At 42.2% G+C, this 24,258-nt stretch overlaps 1 protein-coding gene across 1 annotated transcript in view; it reads right to left on the reverse strand.

Annotated features, from left to right (window-relative positions):
- Positions 1 to 24,258, reverse strand: part of LOC146813101 (putative DBH-like monooxygenase protein 2) — a 138,608-nt gene that overhangs the window by 55,426 nt on the left and 58,924 nt on the right. Inside the window, exons 4-6 of the mRNA XM_085620075.1 lie at positions 11,303 to 11,386; positions 9,796 to 9,960; positions 2,866 to 2,968 (exon numbers count right to left, since the gene is read on the reverse strand). Of these exons, the coding sequence (XP_085476201.1) occupies positions 2,866 to 2,968; positions 9,796 to 9,960; positions 11,303 to 11,386 (352 nt within the window). The remainder of the gene's footprint in view (positions 1 to 2,865; positions 2,969 to 9,795; positions 9,961 to 11,302; positions 11,387 to 24,258) is intronic.

The raw sequence follows: 24,258 nt of genomic DNA on the forward strand, positions 1-24,258 counted from the left end.
TCAGTTGGCATATCTCCTGGAACTAGCACCAGGAACACAAGTTCTGAAAGACCCGAAAACGACTAAGTGGTAGCCCTTACTGAAGATTCGCTGCTACCCATCATCAGACGCACCAATTGATGAATCTGAGATAGCCAAAGTCTGCACCCGAGTCTTACTGACCTGGGAAAGCCATCAGCGACGGGATTCATTGAAAGTAAAGGACAAGAGCCCCCACCAAATGTTCTGCACTTAACTGTAGTGGTTCATTTCCAGTAGTGCCACAGCCGCTGTGCGACTACTGCAACTCGGAGGACTTCTAGGGACGTTCATCTCCATGACCAAGTGCACATCACACGTGGTCTGTGGAACCACCACCGAGACACCCTTGTTGACCACACCAGAAACTGAGCATCCTTTTGAGCATCTTTACCTGTATGCCTCAGCAGCAGGATCACTCCATTGTTTCCTATGGTGGTTTTGTACTAAAATTGGACCCTTCCTTTAAACCCACTCTGGTGACCAGGCAACTGTTCAAAGTATCCTTTCTGGCCCCTTCAGACCTCATCCCTGTCAGATTTGGTCACCCAAGCCAAGCTGGAACACTCGTACTAACTTTTCTAAACTTTTCAAAAGTTTACAAACTTTGTCTGCCAATGCTTGGTTGCGGATGTATTTAAAAGTTATAAAATCTAACTCCGGAACCCTCCAGTCAACTTTAATGATCAAGGTCTCTAAAAATCCATAAACATACGCTCTAGGTTTTATAACGGATTGTGTCTTGATTGGTGAGTGAATTGTATTCAACTATATGGTTCAATTAAATGCTTGATGCTATGTTCTTGTGCTATGCCTGGCTGCTCAAAGCCACAGTTACCAGTTTTGAGCTAGAGGTTAAAAAGACAATACTGTACATATTCATAAAGGTCTCAGGGAGTGTGCTCCATGATCAGGCTCAAAGTCATATCATATAGTACATCCATAGCCGAACAACGTTTGACAGAAATCATTTAAACCATGCACAATTTGTAACTAACTTAAATTATGGTCAATAGTTTTGTGAATTCAATATCACGAGTGAGAACATTAGCAAAATCAGGGATGCCCCTGAGGCTGAGATTTGTGAACTCAACCACAACCATTACATTCCGCAATGTAGAAGCTAGCACAAATCTATAGTAGGGGAATAACAGGCAATTTCAAATTACCAAGTGACACAGGTAAGCTGATTTAATATTTATATTATATGCTTATGTATCTATATTGCAATTAATATATCCACGTATCTGAGTGCACATTTTTCATTCATAAATGTGTGCTGCATTTAGTTAATTGCACCTGTATAACATTCTATTTGCTTTATTAGATTCTGAAAGCACATCAATTATTCATATATATGTAGTTATTTGATTTATAATGCCGGATAGAATTAGCACATTAATACTGTTGCGCATTTATTGAATTACTGTTAGAATTCAATAAATGCGCATCATTCATCACAAGGTCTGGCTTTTTACAAATAATTATTTACTTTTCAACCTTCATTAAATAATCCAGGAATCTGCTGTGCTAGTTTGGATACAATTCTTATATTTTTCCTTTAAGGAATTTGTCGGGTCAAGCATTCTCTTTCTGAAGGTGACCGTGATCATCACCTCCCTCTCCATCAGATCCATTCCCAGATCCATTCTGGCAGCTGCCCTCAACCGAGAGATTGATCGTTATCCTCCCTTTGTCAACATTGGCCCATGTTCCATCAGACAGCCTTCCCTTCTGTCTCCATCGCTGGACACACTGAGCAGCTCATGTCCATGTTAACTGTCTGTCTTGAGCTAGATTATTCCTAGCTGGACGATTGATTCACCTAACGTTACCCACATTGGAGTGTCTCGTGGCCTGGTCTCGTGGTTCAGTGGTCTAATGCGTCCACTGCAGAGGCCTGTGTTCGACCTCATGGTCACAGGTTCAAATCCTGGCAGTCCACTCAGCCTTTCATCTATCAGAGGTCAATAAAATGAGTACCATTGAGTTGGGTAACAACAAACAACTGTTATTCAGGACCAAAATGCCTGTGGGTGAACGTGTGCTATATACATGTATATGTTTATAAGTAAGGCGGTTCCCAAGTGGAAAGATGCCTTGTAGACCAAGCAATGAGTGCACGGAGGGGCAGCAGTGCAGAATCATTTAGAAGGGTGTTGGTCCCTCTGCTGGCATAATTCACCAAGGAATAGAATGTTTCTTCCTAGTCTGTACCAGCACCTTAATGTGGGATATGTAGGTGATCTTGATTTTTGATTGCATAACCTGTTAGACCTTTTGGTGTGATTACCCTATGAGAGACTGCTGAAGAAAAAAATGTGACAGTGGGTCCCTCATATTCTGTACTCCCACTAAAACTATATTCTATTAAAAAAGCATTTCCCTATACTTGTACAAAATACTCTTGTAGCAGTGGCTCAGCATGTACATTTAAATTAATCAAATGCCATTTGAATACCAAAAATAAAGTCTGCTTAATTTCAATAGATTGCTACTATCAACTGAAAATATTTTAATGTGAAGTGTGACTCCTATTTATTATGTATTCCATTTATGCATGTTTTATCAAAAAAGCGTACTCTTGACTTGAAAAGGCATCTTAATTGGATAAGTGACCCCTATTTACCTATCTATTTTTTCAAAAATAGATTATCACTTTGGTGCAAAATAAATGTTATACATTAAGCTTTGTGACAATTTTTTTTACCCTGTGGTGCCTGATGCAATGCAGATACATTAAAATGCCTACATAAGCTGGTGTACCAAGAGAACCCAGGTTTTACTGAAGGAGAATGTTTAATCTGGGGCAAAGGAAAGCACCAGAGCCCATTTCCAAGCACCTACCTGTTTGCATATTTGGGTTGTCGTAGTGTACTTCCATTTTAACATAGGTAGGATCATCAGCTGTTCCCAGAGAGATCCCGGCATTGCTGGGAAATGTGAAAGCCTGTTGTGGAAGAAAAGAACGTATTACAAAAAGCTTTTGTAATTATCTGACCATATCACTGATGTTAATTAATTTGGGCCTTTATGAACCATCTGTATTGTAGTAAATGTGGGATACAATGTACTTGTCATTGAAACCATTAAACACCAATATGTTTGCATTTTGCTCATGTAGTGCACACTTCTCTACAAAGCAACAGGCAGTTGAAGATGGAGATTTTACAGTGCGTAGTTCAGATTCTGAAGAAGGACATACACAGGAAATACACAACAATGGGAAGGGGAAATGTTTTGGGAAGCGGTTTAAAGGGAGAGTTGGCAAACCTGGTGCTTGTGGGGGATGATAAGATGTTGGTGTGGTAACATCAACGGTGGTCGGATATCTGGTTGGTTTCCCTGGGAAGCGGTATTACTTGAAAAGGAGGATCATGCATGCAGGCTATGTAGATATTTGATCTACTTGGTCATGCAATGTTAGGAGTTCTAAATTTTAACTGAGGAAAAACTTGATTGTTACACTTGCAGTAAATTCAGATTTTCTAGATTCATATTCTGAATCTGTAAACAGAAGATCAGAGAATTGAAAACTTCAACAGGAAATTAACATGACCAACAGTAATCTCAATAACACAATCCACTCTAACTGTCCATAAATAATTAGTTGCTGATAAAGTGACGACTAGCAACTCCATATAATTCACTGATAGGAAACCTAAACCATCATAGAAATGCCAAAACAATAGGAATTTCAGAGGACCAATGGGAATTCAAAATGCAAAATGACTGATGGGACATCTAAATAGTCGATCAAAACCCCAAAAGGTCACGAGGAACTATAAATTGTACTCTGTTAAAATAACTCTGGCATCTGTGGGTACTCAGCCAGTCATCTTTAGTTGTTCAGAGTCATAGTCACTGTGCAGTATTTGTCAGGTGCAGTTGCAACAGGCCTTTCATTTGGTTCGTAATTAAAGAGACAATTTGTTGTTGTAAGTGATCTAGTCCTAAACTGATAAGACTATGAAAGAAAAATTATCAGTTAAAATGGTGAGCTTTTTATCATCGGTTTTGCGTGTGGTTCTTCTAGGATTTACCACATGAAAGATCCTTTTAATTCCTACATGGTTCTTACGCTTCCTTTCTTACAGCCACTCAATCTCCCTTTTCCTGTAAATTTAGGAATGGTTGATCTGCAAAGACCTGAACCAATTAAAGGCAAACATTTAAAAAAGTACTGTGAACATTGGTTCTTACACACTTATGTGATTGCTTGTTCTGGGCCACCATTCAGAGGAATCCGTTCAAAACCTGCAGGACGACTTTCAACCGCAATGTCTATTTGCCTCAAAGTCAGTTCTGCCACCAAGTAAGACTTACCACCTAATCTTTGTGGAATTACTCAGCCGCCCTGGTTAGTGTTCCAAGCAGTTATGCATCTTGCCTTCGGTATCTCAGTAATAAAAACAAAATTCTACATCAAATCCCTGCACAAACTATACCACTTGCTGAACCAAGCAGCATGCTACATTAGCCTAAAACGGGTATATCACATCACCATAATCAAAGTTCTTGAGCGGTCTGCTAACAAAATATTTAACTTAAAATGTTCACACCAGCACTCAAGAGCTTCTCTTACCTAGCATGTCAACTACTCCAAACTATTCGCATTTTACAATGACATGTGCTTTGTATTTTCTACTTGTGTTCCCTATTGCATCCATAAATTCATGTAGGTGGGTGCAAATTTCTCATTTATAAACATATGCTTCATTTACTAATGATTACATATGTATAACAAATGGTTTTTATTATAGGTTGATAGTGCTTCCATTTTTAATATACATGTATTAATCTGATTTATGATGTGTAGTGCATTTTGGTAAATGTGCAAAACTATTAATATGCTAATTGTTGCAATGTATTTAATTCAGCATGAGCTCTGACCTTTTCATAATAATAAGACGTGTATTTAAGACTGATAGGGACATAGTCAGGGAGGGAGGAAGCTGCACTATATTGTGGGAGCTTTGTGCAAGCTGTGCTGCAAACATTCTTGAAAGTAAGCAGCTCCATTGAGGCAAGCCCATCTCAGCTCAAAAACACCATAGCTGAGTCAGAGGGAGTCTTCCTCAAAGTACAGGAGCTAACTGGCAGCCATTTAGTTGTGCATCTAAGGTATGCAGTAGGACGCGACCTACGAAACGTACCCGGGCACTTTGGTGCTAAGAAAGTTTTGTTACCGACTAGAAGAAAAGAGTTGGTTACCAAAGACTGATGATAATTTGATGCAATAATTTATTGTATCACAATATTGCAATTCTTTCATACATTGTTAATCACTTTAACTGTCACTGTTTTCTTTTTTGTATAGTAATTCTCTTCATATCTGCAATAGATTATTTTAAAATATATAGGGCTTAGATTTGGGTTTTCATCACAAAAGGGACACAAATCAGCTTAACATTTACGGACCAGCCCGAAACTTGTTTTGTTATTTGCAAACATTACAGCACTCCAGATGTCCAAAAAATAACCAGCCAACCACAGACAGTATTATAAATCAGGTGCACTGCTCTGCCTCCGTGTGTGCTACAGCGCACCTTTAATTTAATTATAACACTTACAAAAAATATGCTGACCTCAGGAGAGCCGCAAACGTGTGCTGCCCTAGAGGCAGCACATACTGTTAGTAACAGAGGATTGTTGAGTTGTAGGCTCCTGGGATTTTGCCTAGCACGGGGACATGCCTTTGGGCGTAACCAGGTGCATTAGAAATCAGATTACTACTATAAATCCGATTATTATTAAGTGAAATGCAGAGCGGCTGACTAAAGCAACTGCCCCTTCATTCTCTGTGCAAGAGACACCCATCTGCAGTTTAAAGAGCAGGTGGGGTTATTTCACTCCGAGAGGGCTGTCCTCAGGGGGGCACCCTTACAATGTGCCTCCCGAAAGCCTAGTTTGTCTCTTCACCCGCATCTGTAACAAGGCGCAGGGACAGAGGTTAAGTCCCTCATTTGCATGGGATCACACCTCCATGCAGATGAGGGAATGCCCTACCAAGACAGCACTTGTACTACAAGTATACCTGCACTATTACTGCATCTGAGGCCCCTTCTGTAACACCGTAGTGCCCCGGGGTCAGTGTGAGTGCGCATGTCTGGTTGTGCCCCCAGAGCACTACAAGTAATATGTGCCCCATATTCCTACGGTTAGATTGTCAAAATTTACTTCGTTATCCAAGGAGGGCCAGATTTAGAATTTGGCATACAGAGTAGTCTGCTGCAAATGCAATAGAGCACCCTGTCTGACAAACTGTCACACCCTCCAAGATTAGAGATGTAAAAAGCCCTTCGGTTTTCCAGTAACAGAGCCCACGCTGGATCAGCCAGTGGAAAACGTCCTCTGTCATCTTAACAGAGTAGAATACATTGGAGGAAGGACGCTACACTGCCCGCCCTTTTTAGAGTGGATTGTGTAATGTCTTATTTTTACTGTCTGTATCTACTGGGAAAACCCAACAGTGAGGACAGAAATTAAACTCCACACCCTAGAAGAAACTTCCCAGGGTGTGTGGGGTCTCCATAGTTTTTTGAAAAATAAAAAAAAATGTTAAACGTTTGGTGAACGGTCGTCAAAACAGACATCGCCCGCACACCAAACATTTAGCAACCTGTGCGACTGCATTTTCTCCAGGGATGACAATTTGATGGATGGTTGTCCGTCAGGGTGGCTGAGGTCATATGTGCCACCCCTCTGACAGATCCTAAAGGAGGCCATACTTTTGTAAAGCTCCTTACTTGAAACTCCCTTCTGCTTCCACTTCATCTTGAATTCAAGAACACCCACATGCTCTTCATGGCTTATGATCCCTTGCACAGTTGTTTCACTCACTCCGGGCATTGCCCAGCACTCGAGAAGAGCCACAAAGCAGCATGACTCCTTTGTAAAATGTAAGCTAAGCTTTCTCACAAATTTCTTTGGTCTGTTTGCATGTTTCTCAGGTGTGATCTTCAACTGCCTCCCCTCCTCCCATGTAAGCAGGTAGATGACATGTGATGCTGTTGGTGTGGCAGCACCACTTTTAGCATTTTGGTTTGCACTAACGATTGTAACTTTGGTTTGCTGTCAGTGGTGAGGCATGCATGCTTTTTAATGACTTATGAGTCAAGATGTTTTGAGTCTATTTGAAATTAGCGCTTCTAGAGTGTTTTTATTCAATGCAGGAAGCAAGGGGTACCTAGACAATGCAGTTTACCTTTGAGTGGTTCATGGATTGACTGATGGTTAGCGATTCATTATTCCCACTATTCTAGTTTTAGCCACACTTACGTCGTAGTAAGATCAGGCTACATCATTGTATGGTGGCGTGAACTGCAGCTTCCTTCTGAGATAATATTTGGAGAGAGGAGTGGGTGGCAGGCAAGGTATCAACCAAACCGGGAAAAAGGGCCTGCAAAAGAGTGAGCATCGGAGCACACAAGAAAAGGAAAGACAGAATAGATATAGGGGGGCCTCATTCGGAGGGATTTCATTAATCAACTCTGCCAGCAAATGGGATTTTGCACCTAGATCGGTCTTGTATGAAGTGCAGAATTACAGCAGAGACCTAGTTCAGGTTCCAGCATTGTTGTGGTTCTATACTTCACTTTAGTTTATCTGTTGCACCCCAGTTTCCCAGTCCCGGTGGTTAGGGTACTTCTTCCATTTCCCTCTGACCTATTAGGGCTAGGTTGATCATAATTTCATGCAATGCAGCACAGTAAAACTCCTTGCTGAGCTGCAATGCGTGAAAGGGAGGACAGGAATGCGACGTATTTAACATTATGAGGCGCATTCCTATCCTCTCTATGCCCTGGTGCGGTGTGCTGCCTTGCGCCAGGACAGGCTCCCTTGTGTCATGGTGCAAGGGTGCCTCTGTTGTAGGTAGGATTGTTTTTCTAAGTGGACTGCACAAAGCAGAACACTTAGAAATAGGAAACAGTGAGGCAAAATAAAGAGGTTTCTCCTCGCTGCGCCTCGAGGCATGATCTAGCTGCAGCTTGTTAGAGCTCGTTCACCATGTATACCTGTGCTACTGTAGTTTGCTCTTTACAATTAGCCCTTACTGTATTGGACATTTTCCTTCCTCTTCTTTTATTTTCATTTCTCTACTGCTCGGTTCCGCAGAATTTTTCCTTTTTGTTCCCTTTACTTTCGCACCATCCCCTTGCTTTCTCCATTTATGGTCTGTATTTTTTCTTCACACCTTTCTCTTCCATCTTTCACCTTTTTTCTTTACAGTATGCTTGTTTTTGTTTTTACCTTTTGTCTTTCCCCGCTTTCCCCCCCCCCCCCCATCTTTTTTCAATGTTTCTTTAATTGCACTACAGAAATTCTCTAAATGTACTTTAGTATTGGTTTTAAAATAGGTATTTCCAAAGTTAAAGTGGTTGTCATTATTTACACCTAGATCTGTCCATTTACTTTATCAAATGAGCTAAACAGACTGGTCCATGAGACACAAATCACTGAGCCAAAACTGCCTTGATTTTCTCTGTCCTGATGTATAGCTCCTGTGGTGCTGTTAGTTTGAATTTTTAGGTCGAGCCTGCGCCAGCGCTGCTCTGCGATCTGCTGCAGTGGAGTAGGTAATAGATGCCCCGCCCACTCGGCCCATATTTGCCATTGGCTTGTCATGGTCGGTCCCAAATGCTTGCTTCCGATTCGTAAATAGGCTGATTAGTCCCTCCTTGGTTGTTACATGGTACGTGTTATTTAAACTTTGAGCACTATTTTCTTTATCCAGTTTCTCTTCCTGCGGGCATGACGTGCTTTCATGCCTTCTTTACAACTCTGCCCTCCTTCCTTCCTGTTGTCGTGCCTTCTTAACCCCCTCCCTCCCGTTGTCTGCCTCCCCCCCTCCGCGCAGTCCGTGAGGCCTACCATTTACAATAGGTCTCGCATTTACGCAAGTTTGAGCTATTGGCATTGTAAATGACAAAGCTTTTTACTTATGTTTTGGTTTTTCAAACATACATCAAAGACAGTGTCATTTACAAACCAATAGCTTAAACTCATGTAAAAGCAAGACCTATTGCATTGCAAATGCTGGTTTGTTTTAGACATGTAAATTCTAAGCATGCTTTAGTAGAACACCTTTTTTGTCCATTGTCACCCTACATAAACAAATGGGATAATCAGTAGATATGAAATCCAGATTGGAATACAGCCACTGATATTGGTTAATAATCTGCCATCCATTGATGTGATTTTTTGACTAGGTTTTCTACACTTTTCCCTTTTGCATTGTCTCTTACTTTCCTCAGGGCCTGATTCGCAAAGTGCCTCGGCACTTGTGGCAGAGACCCCGCAGTCGCAGGAGAGTCTCCGCACTTGGGACAGAATCTCAGCAATGAGAACTCTCCCTCTGTGTTTCACCCATTCCCTGAGTTCTTAGTTTAATCTCAAACAAATATTCTGCACTATCATGATGAATACAATTTAAATCACTTGCCTGAACGAAGCTCCTTATTGTGCAGGTGAGGCACATAAGTGACCGATGGCTTTTTATGGCTGAACAGTATCCTGAGCGCAGGTGACCATTGAATAAGAAGGGAACTGATAGCCACAGTAGAAGAATTGATGAAACCACAGGGAAAGTTGTTTGATCAAAATAGGAAGTGATGGTTGAATATCATGCAAAGTGACACTGTAGGGGCAATAATGTTGAGACAGCCTGAGTTACAGACATGTAATAGCCTATCTCTGTGATGGAAACCATGTACTTGATTGTGTGTGTAGCTGTCACCACAAATGTTGGACCACTGCAGTGGTCTATTCACTCACCGTGCCGCCAATAGCCCATGCAATCATCAGCTTGGAGCAGGCATTAAAGTCTGGTTTGGCAAAACATGACCCTGGTGCGATGGAGACGTTGGTGGAGTTTGGACAACTGTAGAAAACGATGTGCTGAACCAGTCCCTCGTTGCCACTTTGTAAAATGGGTTCATACTGTGAGAAAATCACAGGACAAATAGTGTTACATGAAGAACATTTGGTTAAGCACATGGGAGGTGTGTGTCTAACATTTCCAGTAGGTGAGACTCAAGTCGATGTGGTTAGGTGACACACAAAGGTCTTTGAAAATACCCAATGACAAAGACAAATCAACGAGAAATTTAAAAAAAAGAAAATATCAAGCTTTTTAGAAACAGGCTGAGAAAATATAAGTTTATCACTTAATGTAATTTGAGCAAAAAACAGCCACAGTAATAAGGCAAGCAGCAACCTGTCCTGATATGATTTGAATAAAATTTATAAAGTGCAAAAAATGTCTATAGGTGGCAAGGCACTATATCAAGTTGATCTGGACAACCTGGGTACAAATACACAAACAGATAGGGTGCGATTCACAAAGGGCCTGCGCACTCATGGCGGAGGCCCGGCAATGGTGAGGGAGTAGGCACTCAGGCCGGAATCTCATTGTTGGGATTCCGCCCTGAGTGCAGAGACTCACCCATGACTGCAAGGCCTCCACCACGAGTGCGGAGGCCCTTTGTGAAACCGGACAAAAGTAATGCTGAAAAGGTCAGCCTATAAGCTGACCAACCAGACCCTTGAAGGATTTTCTGAAGAGAGGATGCATTTAATACTATTCAGGTGATGAGGAAGGAGTTCCACAGTCGAACTGCAGCGACCGAGAAGGCTCTACCTCATCTCTTCTTTCGGACTCTGGGCACAGTAACCACATTGGTGGGATGAGCTAATATTTCTTCTAGGGGAATACCAATGGATCACCTTGATTCTTTCCAGGTTAGTCTGGTGGAGGGCCTTGTGTACAATACAGAGTGCCTTGAAACGAATATGCTTTGTATAGGAAGCCAGTGTAGATCAGTCCTTTGGGCACTGATGTCAAGGAATGTGCAGGGTGATCCTAGCCAGCATATTCTGCATTAGCTGAAGTTTGGCTGCAAGGCTATTGTTCGTGCCCAGATAAAGTGCATTACAGTAGTCAATTTTTGAAGTGACCAGTGCCAGACCAACCAATGTCCATGCGGACAGGTATTAAACCCCTGTGTTCGATGTCTATTGTTTTCAGGATGAAGCGCATGTACTCATTCTTTATAATATATACTGGCACTCCCACAAATGTAGTTGTGTACTTGCGCAAGAAGAAATAATTTGCAGCTAAGGTGGTTATGCACAGTCAATAACGTCACTGAGTCCCTAGATCAATAAAGGTCAATAGCAGGAATCCCCATTTCTTGAAACACTGTATTACGAGGTAGGAAGTCACCTGCATGTGTACAGGGATTCCTAGAACATTGGCCATTTCGTACAATTAGAAATTTACCTTATAGATGTGATGTTTCTGAGTCACTTGTGGCAATGGTATGAATGCGCAGACGTAGGTAGTTGCATTAGCTGGTACACTAAACTAAAGAAAGAAGAGAAAAATAATGACGCAAGACCATAGTTTCAATTTCCATCAAAACTCCATAGGAAGAATCATTTAAGGGGACACATTAAGAGTAGATATCCTATACTACATAGGATGCAACAGTTGTACATGTTTTAGGTGGTTTAAACTTGTATGGCAATACGAGTGAACAGTTTTCACCCTACACCACTTATGTAACTTTCATACACCTTCCCATGATTTCTAATTGTTGGTTATGATAAAGCCCGAAATCATATACAATAAAGTGATTTGTCTGAGGAACTAATGGCCTCATGTATTCTTTGTTGGGTATTAAAGCAGTCCATACATGTTTTTACGGACTGATTTGAGACCAGACATTGTGCACTGGGATGAACACATCTGATGTAGCACTAAATGGGCATATAGCAGGGTTCACAGAAATAGCCCCAATATTAATGAACCAGGATTCTGTTAATGCAAGGATGAAGGCCTGAAAGGGACAGCAGATGTCAATCTCTGCACTCCCAATCTCAGTGCCATTTTGTTCTGAATACAGAACCCCTGTCCCTCTGCAGGAGTGTTTTTTCTAATATCAGACACTGCTACCAGACCTGGTTTGTTCCTCTCCAAAACAGTTGCTAGCATTATTCGTTGAAAATTAGACATGTGTGTGAGTACATGGAGTGTTCCATATCAACATCATTTTGTACTAGGTCTATTTTGAACACTGCATATCCTTTCCTGTATGCTTCTCCATAATATTTGCTTTTGTTCATGTGTTATTCAATCCCCCAATATTTTCCCCACCTGGCCATACATGACCGTATAGGAGTTAATGTGACTCCGTACCTCATGAATATTTTCATTCTTGTTGTAGTAATGTATGTTCAGAAAATATTTTCAAATGGCATTAGATCTCTTGTGTCTGCCTCTGTTGACTGAAGATAATGCACAGTGACAGTCTGCGGTGATATAAGCTTTCAGTCTTGTCAATAGTTAGATCTTGCTTGCAGGTCAGGAAAGTTGTCCTCAGTGAAACATCACTCAACATGTGACAGACCCCATTGTCCCACTTAAATTAGTTGTCCAAATAATGTATGCCCACCAAAGATGTGGACATCTATGAAAGGTCGTAAAACCTTGGTTCTGTGATATTCTATCCCAGGCAATCAAAAGTGGGCATAATGTGTCAGTGGCGTAAGACACTGATTAATATTTTGACTATTGTGGTATGTTGTATGATCTTTCTAGAGACAAAGTTAGAGCATGTCCCCTTGGCACAAATAGTGCTTGTAGTGCAGATAGTGTTTTGAACCACTTTGCATCAAGCAGGCATAATTTTGGTATAACATGATCTAAGATCCATCTCCCCTGACCTTCGAGCCCTCAACTGTTGACCTTTCGAGGCTAGAATTCATCTGAAAATCGCTTGCATGACACACAAGGCACTACATGACAAAACTGAGTTCTCTAGCTCAGAAGCTGGTGCTCTTGTGGGAATAGATCCACCAGGAGCTCCAATAATCTTCCACTGAAACCGCAATGATTTGTCAAGTAGAAAACATACAACCAGTCCTTCTCCGGAATGGCTCCCAGGATTTGGAATGCTTTGCCCCCAGAAACAAGAATCCTACTGCATTCTTCAGAAAAGTGAAAGCTATTCTCATGACAACATACCTGAGCTTTTTATATTTACCTGTAATATATTTGCTAGTTAGAAGTCATCTGTTTGTATGAGATTCACCTATATTTTTCTGTGCTGGTTTGTTTTACTTACATCTACCCTGTAAAGCGCTCGGCTACCCGTAAGGGCCTTGTTCGCGCTATACAAAACCTTCAAAATAAACAAGGCTGGACTAGGCTACGTACCTCTACCCCATAGTGCGAAGTTTGTGTGTGGTGCTAGGCAGCCTGTTTTGCATAGCATGTTCATTGGACGTTGCAGTTGTATTTTAATGGAAATGTATGTGTGTTTTTATTCAAACATTCACAGTTATAGTTCCACATAAATCTGTAAACTAAGGCGCCATATCGTAGAGGCAAGGATGTGTGTCAAAGAAGTCATATCTAAACGAATCCGTTTTAGCCTGTCTTTGCCTCTTAGTGATGTACTGCATGCTTCAACTCGGTTTCCACCCTTGCAGTGTGTACCTGTTCTTCCAGTCATAGGCCATGCCCCGGCATGGGGCACAAGATATATTTGGGACTGGAGCATTCCGGTAGGGCTGAACTGACAGGGTGCAGGTCAATATCCATGCCGTGAGAACTGGCAATTAGAAGGGATGTTTCACTACGCTGCTTCCTCCTGTGCATGCAAGACTGATTGGAGTGGCTGAGAGTTCCTCTTCTCCCATGTGTGCATGTTTCCACCACTTCACTGAGTGTGCTTCAGCAGGTCAGACTAAGTGTGAACCCCTTGAAGGCAGAAAGGTTGTGCTGTGCTTTTTTTTCTCAGATTAGTGTCACACCGCGATATGGTTCTCTTAGCAGTCAACCTTGTAGTGTTGATGACTACTGTGCTATAGATGCCCTTCTGTCATGGGGTGAACACAAGGGAATTTGTCTGGCTGGTTTTGGCCTACATAGTAAACCACAGTATATAGTTGCAGTTTGGTTCCTTTGATGTGCAATGGGTAATATTTCAGTACCTTGTGCTGTGTTGAAAAGATTTGCCCTTGACCTGGATGTCACATACTGCAATAACAGAAGCACAGTACCTGGATGGCTGGGATAGCTCAGAGAAGCTTTGATATCACCAAGAAACAAGATGTAATTGTACAATGAGCAGCTCACAGTGGTGAAAGATGTGCTAAGGCCTCACTCCCTCCCATTCCAAATAAAGAAAATCCTGGTGAGTCAAATGTTGCCACAGTGTAGAGCAATTATAGTGTGCACAATCAGAATGACACTGAGGAGAGGATCTGTGCTCCATTTGGATTGTTTTGAATGCCTCAAGAAGGTATTTTTCTTGAATGTGGAGAAATAAAAGTCTTGCACGTCTGCTACCCAGGCCTTCTATGAAAAGGGAGGAGGTGACCCCTGGGAAATCCAAATTTCCATAAAATCCCTGTCCTGCTCAGAGCATGCAATCTGTCTCTAAGGAGCGTTTTGAAGTTGCAGCAGCTGGTGATCACAGCATAAGTCTAGAAAGGGAAGACAGACTTAAACTGGAAGGAATCTCGGGACCAGTGTTTGCAAGAGGTAGAAGATTTCCATCACAGGAACAAGTTTTTTTTTTTAACTTCAAGCAATCATTTATAAAGCACTGCTCTTTACCCCTGGTATCTGGGCACTGTGGTATGCTGGTCTTAGCTGAAAAAAAAAAACCAGGTCTTGAATCCCCTTCTAAATTCCTCCAGGAAAGGTGATCATAGGAGGAGGGGTAGGCAAGGAGACGGAATGACCTCCGCAGTGGCTTCGGTGAATGTGGGTGTGTGAGCAAGGGAGTTGAAAGTTCAGGTGGTGGTTAATATATGCTGGTTCCCGGTCATTTAGGGCCTTGTAGGAGTGCCATGATTAAATGATAGCTACCATTCTATCGTAGGTCACGGGCGGGTTCCTGCTGAAAAGGTTTGTTTGTAAACTCAGAATACAAAGAATCATAATTGATAAACAGGCGCACAATTCCCTTGGTGTGGAATGCCCCTGGTTTGGTGAAGTTGGTGGCTACATTCTGGGCGAAATTTCAAGAGGATCAAAAAGGTTAGATTGTTTCTGGCAGGCATACAAGTCAGAGGTGTACATCATAGGTCAAGAGTGTCTCGGAATGGAGCCAGCATGCAAGTCACATGCTAAGAGAGGCTCGGTGTGCGATTCAGGAAACATCATAGGAGTTTATAATGGTGAACCTCATTCATTTTTCTCAATTAGAGATGGGAGAAAAAACAAAACGGTTTTATAAGTTACAACTGTTTGCAAAAGAGGCTACAAATGCTTGAGGGTTCCAGGTACAATTTTCCAGAACACTGGCGCAACTGGTGAGACAGTCATAGTTTTCTTCTTACAGGAACAAGAACTGGTCAGAGCGGAGACTTTGCCAATGGAGCAAAAGAGGCCCAATTTGGTTTTTCACTCTTGAGCTCTCCAACTTCTGGAGCAACATCTTTCTATTTGAGAAAAGGAAGAGTTGTTGAAACCAGTCTTAAACTCAAGAGAGTTCCAGGCAGGACTGGTATTTCGTTATTTCCAGACGGAGGGAAACCATCGGTTAAGGGATATATTTATAAATGGTGGCTGGGTGGAGAACTTGGACTCCTAGCCCTTCATATCCTGCAGGCCTTGTTGTTCAAGTATAGACTACTCTATTGTATGCCTGTCTCATTGTGCCGGTTTTAAACCACTCTGCGGATTCCTGCAACTTGAGTGGAAAACTCAAAACTTCAAACATCCTAAGATTGCACGCTATTTCAAAGAGTCTCCTCCTTTACTATATTCATAAAACCCTACATGGAATGGTCCTTGAACTTTTATTGATAGTTCCTTTCTATCAAATGATCTGCTTCTTGTCCTCCATCCTCTGCATCCCTTAATGTTTCAGTATAGGCTACTCTGCTGCATGCCTGTTTGGCTCACTCCTACTATATTTCTGGAAACTCACTGCCTCTTTTCACAAATCACAAACTATCCTTATGTGAAAGCATTCATTCAATCTAACAATAGATACCATCCTCTAGCCTGTTGACTTACCCTACCTCCATTTGCATAAGCTCACACTAATGATCTCACCATACTCCTTTTAACTTAAACTTAAACTCATACAAATAAGACTAATATCAGTAACCACTAATGAGAACCATTAAAATAAACACAAACCATGATATCGGGTGTAGAGTGCTGCCCACTGTAAAGTGCTTGAGGACCTGGTCAGGGTAGTAAGTGCGATACAAATGAAATTACAAATATGATACAATAGTCGTGAAAAAGGGCCTGTCAAATTTTTTCCAGCTCTTGGAACTCTGCTGAAATACAGGCTCAGGCTGCCTCTCAGTGAAATGATGCATCAGGTGATGCAACCAATGCCTGGGTTGCTGGGGACCACATGTCCTATTAACCCTTGCTGCCTCATCCTCATCTGACAGCGCTAGAAAGCAAGCCATGGTCTCTGTATTGGTGGCCTGGCAGTGTTCGTTCCAGCCCCTGAAGTGCTGCTGAAGTGAGTCATTCCACTGAGAGGGGGCTGGGATTGTGTTGGGTGAAGTGCCCCTAACCTTAGCTGCCTCATCTTTATCTGACAGTGCTAGAAAGCGCAGCGTGGTCTCGCTGCATGGGACATGGGACATGCGCGGGGTGCCCGGAGGAGGCTGGGCAGGACCACCTCTTGAATGGTGTTCCACACATCTCTGAACAGGACTACGTGCCATATTCGTTCACTATGCCTTACAACTTGTTGACATGTCACTTAAACTCAAGTGCTGCTTCTGGGACAATATTGTGCTAATCTTGGTGGGAGGGTCTATTTTTGATAAACCACTAAGTAATTATTGATTATGGGTAAAAGAAAGGTTATGGAGGGAGGTAATGGCCCCAGTAAAACAAAACAACCATAAAGAAAATAAAAAATGAATCTGCTGGTGAGAATTGTGTCATTGATAGGATTGACAACTTGGTCGAATGCGAGGCAGTATTTGCTCCAGCTTCAACCTCTCTCATTGTGTACCACCAGCCCACCCACTTCCAATCCCCAGAGCAAGCAAAAGCAATACCAGGGATTTTTAAGAGATCATCAATGCAGGGGCTTATAGCTACCATATCAGACAAGCCTCAAAAACCTTCTGAATGATCTTCAGAGATATTTGGCTCTGTGGCTCTCCTCCAACTATGTTTGTCCATGTAGTAATCGCTTTGAGCCGTTGTGTGTCTTGACAAAAGAAACAGGCCTCTGACATTTCCAAGTGTATCACTCCTGCACCTACCTTGTCTGCCTTTTTTAGTACTGAACAGACACTATATTTTGTTTATATAAGATCTAAAGGCTGAGGTGGGGGGGGGGGGGGAATTAAAGTCAATGATTCTACTTTTGTCTAATTCTTTAAAACAGTGACAATGCAGCATATTGTCAAGAATGGCCAAGAATCTTTACTCACTTGTTATTCCATCTTCAGCTGTGCCATATAAATCAGCTACGGGTTTTCCCACCCTATAAACCAGGGTTGGTGGTCTGTTAGGTCTGTGGCCATGTGGGCATCGATGCAATGCAGACAAGCTACTAGCACACTTGGAGACCGTTCCCTAGCGTTCAGGTTGATCGCGTTATATCCGACAGGCCTCTTTCTTACAGGATGCCTCATGGCTGTCCTAGGCTAGCTTGTGCTCCAGCCATAACAGCAATACTCCCACAGATTCCATTAAGATGACCAATGTACCCAAGTTGATTCGACACGCTAGCTATGAAGGGGAGGATTCCAACAAAAATAAAGTGAACCATTGAATCCTGCATGTCAGAGGCAGTCATTCGAGATGGAGCCGCTTAATTTGGCTCCGCCCTTACATGTCACTTATTTATGTTACGTAAATTAACATTTCTTCTTATTTCGTGTGTTCTAACTTTCAAATACACAAGAGGGATTTTGAGTGTATTTCTGAAAAGTACATGATAATCCTTTAATGTGTGCATTCTAATGGGGACTAGAAATTTAGTTCTTTTTTATAGTTCTAGAAATGTTTAAAATGTAACACAAGATGTAGTCCTGATTTATTCTACATGATTTCATATATGTATTGAATATGAATGTGTGCACATATATTCAAACGTTAAGCGCACTCTAACTGCCATGCAAATTTAGCATAAACACAGGCCTTAAGCTTCTGAATTTTAATGTTCAACTTTCATGCGAGTATGGTTTTCTTGAATGTTCTCTCCTCTGCAGGTGCTGATACAAGGCTTCAGTAGTTAGAGCAAGGCATTGATTGTTGTTTGTAGCAATAGTAAGGTACGGGAGGAATTCTTGGCAAGCAGAAGATGTGCTAATGAGGTGGAAGCTGAGTTCTCGGGCTGGAGATGGGACACTCAAGGCCAATCAAATTGGTTGCATTGGAAGTATGGGAGAAGAACTGGATGTTGCTAACTTCTACAGAGAACAATGGAAATGTACTAGAAAATGACACTGGGTACCTTGAATGCTATCTGTGCTAATAGAGGTTGTATCGTTAGATAGCAGAGACCTATAGGATTTCACGAGGTACAGACCTCTTAAGCAATTCCTTCCACTGTGTAGCTTCATGCCATACTCTAGATTTGGAGTACTTTTACGAAAGACTCCAGCTGAAACCTGTTCCTCGCTTCCCATAGTTTACTAGGGTTATGCGGAAGATAGTATAGAGTAGGCTAAGTTAGATTTTATTAGAGGTACAAATGACTAGGCAGGGCAACGAAATTCTCCAAATATACCTTCAGATTCTCTCATATCTTCTGTATTACAGCCACCGAGTTTTTGGTGTGCTCCGATTGTTTAGACTGCATGACATCAGGAGAATTGGATTGATTTTTGTAAACCTATATGTCTATAACAGGCTTTTGAGACCCATCTACATCAGTTTGTTTCAGAGTCTGTAATAAAACCCTTTCAATTTGTTCAGTAGTCCCATCCTTATCGTGTGACTAATTGGTTACATTGTTATTGTGATGTGCAATTTAGGTTTACTCCTCTTAACCTCTCATGCAACTAATAAAGGTCCACCAAACAAGGAGAGAAAAATAGACAGGTTTATAGCGCTCTTAGAGGTGATATTTGTGCCAAAAGATTAGTCAATGCCAATTCTAAATATGACATGGTTGAATTAACCTTTTAGGGGCAAGGCCATGGGTGACAATATGGTGGCTTTTGATATCAGGACTTGTCACCCAAGCCATTCAACCATCCAGGTCAAGTATTCTGAGCTGGTCCACAATACCTGCTCTATGCAACAGTCTGGTTTGGTTTCTTCAACCAGCACCTCACGTCTTGGTGATATTGATTTAATCTGGGGTGCAATCTGCACGCCCACCAAACAGCCATTGCCAATGCTATCCTTCTTACGCTTACATTAGATGTAAGTGGGGCATCTGACCTTTACTATGTCCCAGATTACCCGAGGCCTGGCTTAACCCCCAACTCGCTCACTAGTTCCGAGCCAAATCCTGCGGTTTCAAATATTCGAGACTTATTCATCTATTATTAGTGACATGCACACCACAATAGAGCCTATTCAAGAACATGGCTTAATTCAGGCATCTGCAACAGTGAAACCCACTATGCCATACCTGGTCTCCTGGAACATAGCTGCTGGACTTAGATCCAGAGTGGTCATCTCCGATTGGGACAGACTTATTGAGGATCACAACATCGGTTTGTTTCAAGAGACATGGTCTGTGGATCGTATCCACAGACCAGGCGATTTCGTTTTTCACCATAGGTTAGAATTGAAGCTGCCTTGTAACATCTTACAAGTGCATCTTCCAATTGGGTACTGATAGAAAATTAAAGTTTTGTCTCTGAACTAACAATTAAAAAATATATCTTTTAGTAAAGTTGGCTTTTAAATTTCAGGTCCGAAAATGCCACTTTTAGAAAGTTGGCATTTTCTTGCTTTAACCATTCTGTACCCCTGCTTGTCAGAATAAACATGTGTCAGGATGACAGTTGGGCTGTTTGTGCATTCACTCGACAGTCATACAAAGGGAGCGTAGGTGTGCCCTGCATAATCGGATGGCCCATCATCAGGCCGATGGGTCTTCCCGAGCCAGAGTGGTGGGAGGAGTAGGCACAGACACTTGAATAGGACTGTGCCTGTCCTCACACAAAGCAGTTTCCATCACCCTGTAGTGTCTGGAGCCAGGGTATGGAAGGGCATGGTCTTATACACTACAAAGACTTTCCTTTGAAGTTTTCCTACTTCAAAGGTTCAGATTGGTAGAAGTACTGGACCTCTGTCACCATGCACTCAAAATACTTATAGGTTGAGGACATTTTGCAAGGAAAAAGAGCTACATAGCTGTCAGGCGGAACTGATACGTTACGGTTTGCTTTGCTGCTTTGGCCTGCTACTTGCTGCTTCTGTCCTGGGAGTGAAAGGACTGGACTTTGCTTTTTACATCCTGTTCCAAGATTCTCCGGATGGAGTTAAGCTTGCCTTCTGTTAAGAAGTCTCAGGGGCAGCAAAGAGTTCACCTGCAGCAGCTGGGCTCTTCTGGTGGGAGTCCTTTCTTGCCAAGTGGCCCCACATCCAGTTCCCGGGCCGTTGGAAGTTAGTTTGCTGCGTTCATCAAGATGAAACTGGTACACTGTCTTACAGTGTGACTTCAGACCCAGTGCCACTCTTCGATACAGCACGGCTGCCGGCAGCAGAGCCTTGGTCTCTGCTCAAGTGCAATGACTGCGCCTTACAACTCAGGCATGATGCCACAGCATCGCTCCTGAGCTCCCGCCACAGCGCGAGTTCCGAATTCCGTGTCACTAATGTCCGCGACACCCAACTCCACCGCAGCACCTGTGGCCCCGCAGTGTGACAGCCACACTGCAAAGTCAATGCCTCGCAGCTTGACCTTCCTCGACCCCGCACCATTGTAAGGAACAGACGCCTCACCACCAATGCCATATCACCTTCCCTGCAACAGTAAGGAAACACCAGATCACTTCACTTGCCTAGAAGTAAGGAACTTCCCCTGTAGCAGTAAGGAACTGACGCTGCACCTTCTTCAGTTATGCCTCACCTCCCTGGCACCATGCAAAGCTTTGTTTCTCATCGTTTTTCAAGGTACTGTAACCGGTGTCAATGTGACTCACAAGCCAGCAGGTGCTCCGTTGCGGTTGGAACTAAACTGTGAAGCTATTGTGTTTAAGCACTAGAACTGCTTTTAATCTTTGAAAATTAGTATCCAGCTTTGTGTATTATGGATATTTGACATTTTGGTCTTGTTTTACTCAGATGAATACTGGCTTTTTTTCTAAACTGGTGTGGAGTGCATTTGTGTTGTCACTGTGTGTACAAATACTTTATTAATTGCCTCTAGAATAAGCCTGACTGCTCTGTGCCAAGCTACCAAGGGGGTGAGCAGGGTTTCTCTCAGGTGTGTACCCTACTTACCCTGACTACAGTGAGGGTCCCTGCTTGGACAGGGTGATAAATCACTGCCAACTAGAGACCCAATATCTCCTCATCTTGGCAAGTAATTTAATACAACTTTCTAGCCTGTTTATTGAAGCTGTCCAGCTAACTAGCAAAGAGGACACAGTAGGAGCTGCCCATCTTGGATATTCCTCCCATTAATAGATGGATACAAGCTGAAGTTGAACTAGGACTTAGGCCTGTTAATGGCCAAACAAAATCGGATCTCAAAGGGGCTCACACGTTCAATGAATCAAACTATACAAGCCTAAGTGACTACACCTTCGACTTAAGGCTGTGGTCACTCGTCTTTGACATGGTCTTATTAAAGAGGTCAGAAAGTGACCACAATCCCCTATCCCCGACTATGCTGGCCCTTTCTGACAACCACTTTCTGGACCCTTGTTCCATTTTTTACACTAGGGACAGTGTACGGTCATCTGATATGCAACACTAAAACGGCGCCAGGTGGTAACATGTCCGGATACTCTGTTATAAGTAATGATCTTAAAAAAGTTTACAACTTGAGGAAGGCCACACCCTTAATGTAGATCGAACTACCTGTTTTCATAAGTCTTTTTCCAAATGTATACTAACTCATTTTACTATCTCCAGTACACCTATGAGGAAGCATAGTTCTAAAGTGTGTCCCTAGTATATAACTGTTCTTCTCAGAACCTGTATCATGACGATACTACAGATTCTCCTCAGGGTGTTTCTCTGGCTACATTTCCTTCAAATTATAGCACACCTATGTTTGATATCTGATATTGTCGAATCTCTAATTGCTATCACGAGAGCCAGGGCTGCTGGGCCAGACAGCGTCCCAGTTGATGAATTTCTTTCCGATACGGAAGCTTGGCCTAGATATATCTTACTTATTGCAAATGCTATTGCGGAGGGTGCGCTCATCCGGATTCGTGTAATGGAGCTGTAGTACTTTTGATCCATAAAAACGGTTTTAGATCCCAACCAGGCAATTACAGACCTTTAGTTTAATAGACTGTCTTCATAAAGTTTTTGTAGTTGCGTTCTATCCAGGATGGGATCCTTGAGAATGATGTTCTTAGCCCCTTCCAAGCTGGCTTACTCAAAAATAATTCTATTGACCAGGCCTTTCGATTTTTCCTGGTATATTGGAGGATGGTAGTAATTGACACGGGCAACCTTTATTTGGCATTTGTCAATTTAAAATCCTCCTTTGAGATGGTTCTCTGTTCTATCTTTGGAAATCCCAAAGTGATAGGTTTAGATGATGGCAACTTTACATGAATTAAGTGGGAGGCACAGGGCCAGTTGACTGAGGGTCCAGTTTTCCATAGGCGTTCACCAGGGTTGTGTACTGGCGCCAACACTGTTCTCATTATATATTGAGATAATTGTGCACTTTCGGTCCCAGGTTGATATGGATGCCCCTCTACTTGCCCCTGTTAAAACTCCAGTCCTTTTATTCGCTAACACCTTATTGATCTCCAAAACCCCGAGCAGGCTAAAGAAACCTTTGTCTCGCTTTGACAAGCTTTGCCACGCGCATGTAATTTCTTATTGTCGAAGCACACGTGAAATCAATAATAAAGGTCTCTTGTAATAACCACAAAATTAGAAAATGCTTTGTGTGGGCTTCTCTTCTTTATTTTCCAGTTGAATCTTCAAATTTCTTTGGGGAGTGGAGGAATGTTTGTGAATAAAAGAAATTTGAAGATTCAACTGGAAAATAGAAGAGAAACAAAAACAAAAGCATTTTATAATTTTGTGGCTATTACAAGAGACATTTATTATTGATTTCACGTGTGCTTCGACAATAAGAAATTACATGAATCAATCTTTGATTGTTTTTTTTGAGGGTTTGGGTGTTTAAACCCAAGTTGAAAGCACCGTATTGTAAATCTTTGTTCATATAGTTAAAGGTTGTGAAACTTTGCAGGTTGCGCGTTCTTTCCCTTGACACCCACTTAATTTTTGCCACGCGCATGGTCTAGAGATCTATACATCACATACTAAGCTACTGTCATTTAACCCACAACAATTGCATAAAAGGGATTTAGTCTTTGAGGGTGTACCGCTTGAGAAGGTGGATTCTTTCACCTTCCTGGGTGTGACGATTTCTTCTGGTATGTCCTGGAAGCCCACCATTATGAAAGTCAAAGCATAAACAGATTGTGGGTGCAATTCTTAAACCTATCGCACCTGCGCTCACCAGTTATGAGGGTTTGGCCCTGGGTTCAGCCCTCTATGGGGCTGAACTGTGGGGCTTTTCTAATGTTAAGGAACTACCTAGTTTGGAAAACAAATTGCTGAAAACTCTTGCTTTTCTTCCTTCTAGCACCTCTTTGTGTCACCTATTTATGGACATGGGAGCAAATGGGCTGGTGGGCTACTCTTGCATTGGAGGCGAATCTGGAGTACTTCAGAATTTGCCAATTAAACCCATTATGCCACTGTGCTGTAGGATGTAATTGAGTCTGACAACTTTAGTAAAGCCACTTGGTTCTTCTATATCAAGGAGATTTTGTATTTTTTGGTATTCCCCAAGTATGGGAGTTTGCAGCTGTTAGCAGTTTCCCTTATAAAGAGTCCCAAACCTGCAGCATTGGCCCTATGCATTGGTGAATGATGTTTAAAGGCTGTCAGTACCACGCTTTGTTTAATTTCTTGACTTTAAGTCTGTGGCTTTGAGCAGTTCTGGGATTACGTTACTTCGCCAACGGATGGGAAGCTATACTTTCTATTTAGAGTGGATGCCTCCCCTCTGAGATTGTTTACCTCTAAATGGTCAGCCAGAGGAGCAGCTGGCTGTCCAGTGT

Source organism: Triturus cristatus, chromosome 7 (genome assembly GCF_964204655.1).
Source record: "Triturus cristatus chromosome 7, aTriCri1.1, whole genome shotgun sequence".
Taxonomy (NCBI): Eukaryota; Metazoa; Chordata; class Amphibia; order Caudata; family Salamandridae; genus Triturus; species Triturus cristatus.